We start from the raw sequence: 2,891 nt of genomic DNA on the forward strand, positions 1-2,891 counted from the left end.
CGTTGCCGCCCACGTCCAGCGTGCGCAGCCGCCGCGCGCCGCCCAGCGCGTTCAGCAGCCCGTACAGGTCGCCCTGCGATACACACCACCCTCTTACAAACACCTCACAACCTATAAATATTACATACTAGCTATCACCTGCGACTCTGTCCGAGTAGATTTAAAAATAAACAAAATAAAACCGCCTATGCGTTCTTCCAGACTATCCTCTACTACATATTTACCAAATTTCATCGAAATTCATTAAGCCGTCTAAGCTACAAACTCTAACAAACATCCATCCACCCATCTACCTACACTTTCGCATTTATAATACTAGTATGAAGGTATGGAATGTACAATAAGCAAAATTTAATGACATAAGCGGACTTATCCGGCAATAACTTCCTGATGGAAGCATACAGAGAGACACGAACATATTTTTTACCGAAGGCGCGTATACAAGTTTGTGTAGGTTGGTTAGTCAACATATTTATGCAGAAAAGCATTATGACTTTATTGAAAAAAAAAATGAATTATATTTCACTTCAAAATCAATATTTATAAGACACTTTATTGCAATAAAAGGGATAGACTACCCGCCAGGCATACTGCATCGTTAATCAAGTAAAAAAAATCTTTTTAAAATTTATATTACGAAATACGTACAACATAATCACACGTTAACATTGTTACTACAACTGATGTCGAAACACTAATAATTCTAATTTAATTTACATTTTATAATTAGCTTCAACACTGACACGACACCGTTTCCCAAACACGAATGAGGAGAATGCGGATCGGAGCGGATTACATGAATCTTTTGAAATTACACTGTTCCTGTGACAATGAACAATTTCTATGCACGCATTGTTTATAAACAGGCTATTCATTCAATGTCGTTGAGTCAGACAGTATTTTATTGTAATCTAAATACAATAGAGATATTTATCATTTCAATATCACTTCACCAATTCTGTTTGTCACATCCCGATCTCATTGCTGTATCTAAATTGAATTGTTAAACATAACCTTTATCTTAGTTATTTTAAATATTACGTGAGAGAGGTTATTATGCGGAATTTATATACAATTTGTAGTGCAGTGTTACGAAAGAATGATTTTTTTAGAGTTTACATTTAGACCTTTGCTACTAAGGTAAGCTGACTTAGCAATCGAAAATATTAGAGAATAGCTGATCTCGTCCGGCTTAATCGGCATGCAATTATAAAAAACTTTATTTTTATTGTTTATATTTGTTAAATGTTAAAATTAAAAATGCACAAATGACAACATTTACCGTTACCATGGCAACCTTGCTGCCTTGATGTTGTCAACTTGTAGTATTTGTCCCTTTCTTTTACTCCTTAAGTTTAATAGCGTGATAGCATATAGCCTAAGCATCTCGAAGTGTAGGGCTTGTTATTTAAAATTATAATTCAAAAATATATTGTGGTTGTTGACATGTTATATAACTAAGTAGTGTGCGTTTACGCTTTATTATATTAGTATAGACGTATCCTACCTATCTAGCATATAACGTTAATATACCTATATATGTATGTCATTTGTATGTAATTTATAATGAAATACCTTTAGTTTACAATCACTTAGATCCAGTGATGTTAGCGCTGTATCTGGCTCTTGAAGAACGTGCACCAAAGCCTGTAACGAAAATATCTTTTATATAACATGTAAAAAAGGTTTCTCCAAAATTCTTTTACAAAGTGAATAAACAAAAACATTGTATCGTGGATAAGAAATCAAACCAGGATAAAGTAGAGTCCAAGAGAATGCAACATTTTTATCGCTTTTAGAGGTTTGTCTCGTAATTATATTCTTATGGTGGTTATCTTTCGAGGTTGGATAATGATTCTCTTTTTATCGAGGTTTCTCACTTATTTATGTTAGTGTATACTTACTTGTATTAAAGGTGGAGCATATGATCTTTTCCCAGTCAATCTGCTCAGCGACAAATGTGTTATCGAATGATTTTTTCCAACAGCTCGCACAATGCCAGATAATTCGTATTCCATACCTGAAATAGTTAATAGTTTAAATAGAATTGAACACTTTATGTCATTCCTAATTCTGTCACTGATGTATGCGAAGGAGCGTCGATGGATCAGGGGTTTAAGTTGGCAATCAACCCGCAGTGGGCCAGCGTATGGTGAGCGTGGTGACGGGGGGACGTGTACTGACTGTTGTCGGAGAGGTCGAGCGCGTGCAGACAGCGCACGCCGTGCACGCAGGACTCCAGCACGTGCGCGGCGTGCGCGGAGCTCAGCACGCCCGACAGGCACAGCTTCACGCCCGCCGCGCTCTCGTTGCACGCCAGCCCCAGCAGCAGGCTCCTGCGCACGCGTGTTATAACAATGGTGGAGCCCGCTTTATTATTACACGAATAGGCCGGCTCGCCCCTAGTAATGTCACGATCAAACAGTAGACAAGCGCCAAGTGAAAATCTAAGAAATCTAAGAAAAAATCTAATCGTACTCATATTATAATTGTGAATGTATGAATGAATGTTTGCTAGAAGTTATCTCCAAAACAGCCCAACGGATGTCAATGGAAGTCAGCAGAGATATAAAAGAACAAAAAAACATAAAGGCAATCTAAGTTTTTGTTAACTCTACTTTAAAAAAGTCGGTGACAAAAGGTGGTCTTGCAATAAATCTATTAGCAACTATTTTTAGTGATCTTAAGTAGAACTTTATCTATATACTAAGTGCATGTCTTTACAAGTACCATACAAGCCTATGTAAAATTGAAAATTAAAAGTCTATTATTCGTAAGACTTTCAATAGAACTGCTGTTTGTCTATTTTTGACCGACTTCCCAAAAGAAGGAGGTATTCAATTCGACGGTATATTTTTTTTTTTTTTTTTTTTTTTTTTTTTTTTTTTTTT

General features: G+C 36.4%; 1 protein-coding gene across 1 annotated transcript in view; it reads right to left on the reverse strand.

The window, feature by feature from the left end:
• LOC106104531 (leucine-rich repeat-containing protein 16A-like) overlaps positions 1-2,891 on the reverse strand; it is a 15,428-nt gene that overhangs the window by 1,659 nt on the left and 10,878 nt on the right. The window contains exons 12-15 of the mRNA XM_013284608.1: positions 2,185-2,336; positions 1,905-2,020; positions 1,576-1,647; positions 7-73 (exon numbers count right to left, since the gene is read on the reverse strand). Coding sequence (XP_013140062.1) covers positions 7-73; positions 1,576-1,647; positions 1,905-2,020; positions 2,185-2,336 — 407 coding nt within the window. The remainder of the gene's footprint in view (positions 1-6; positions 74-1,575; positions 1,648-1,904; positions 2,021-2,184; positions 2,337-2,891) is intronic.

This window comes from Papilio polytes, unplaced genomic scaffold (assembly GCF_000836215.1).
Source record: "Papilio polytes unplaced genomic scaffold, Ppol_1.0 DF823510.1, whole genome shotgun sequence".
In the NCBI taxonomy this organism is placed as follows: domain Eukaryota; kingdom Metazoa; phylum Arthropoda; class Insecta; order Lepidoptera; family Papilionidae; genus Papilio; species Papilio polytes.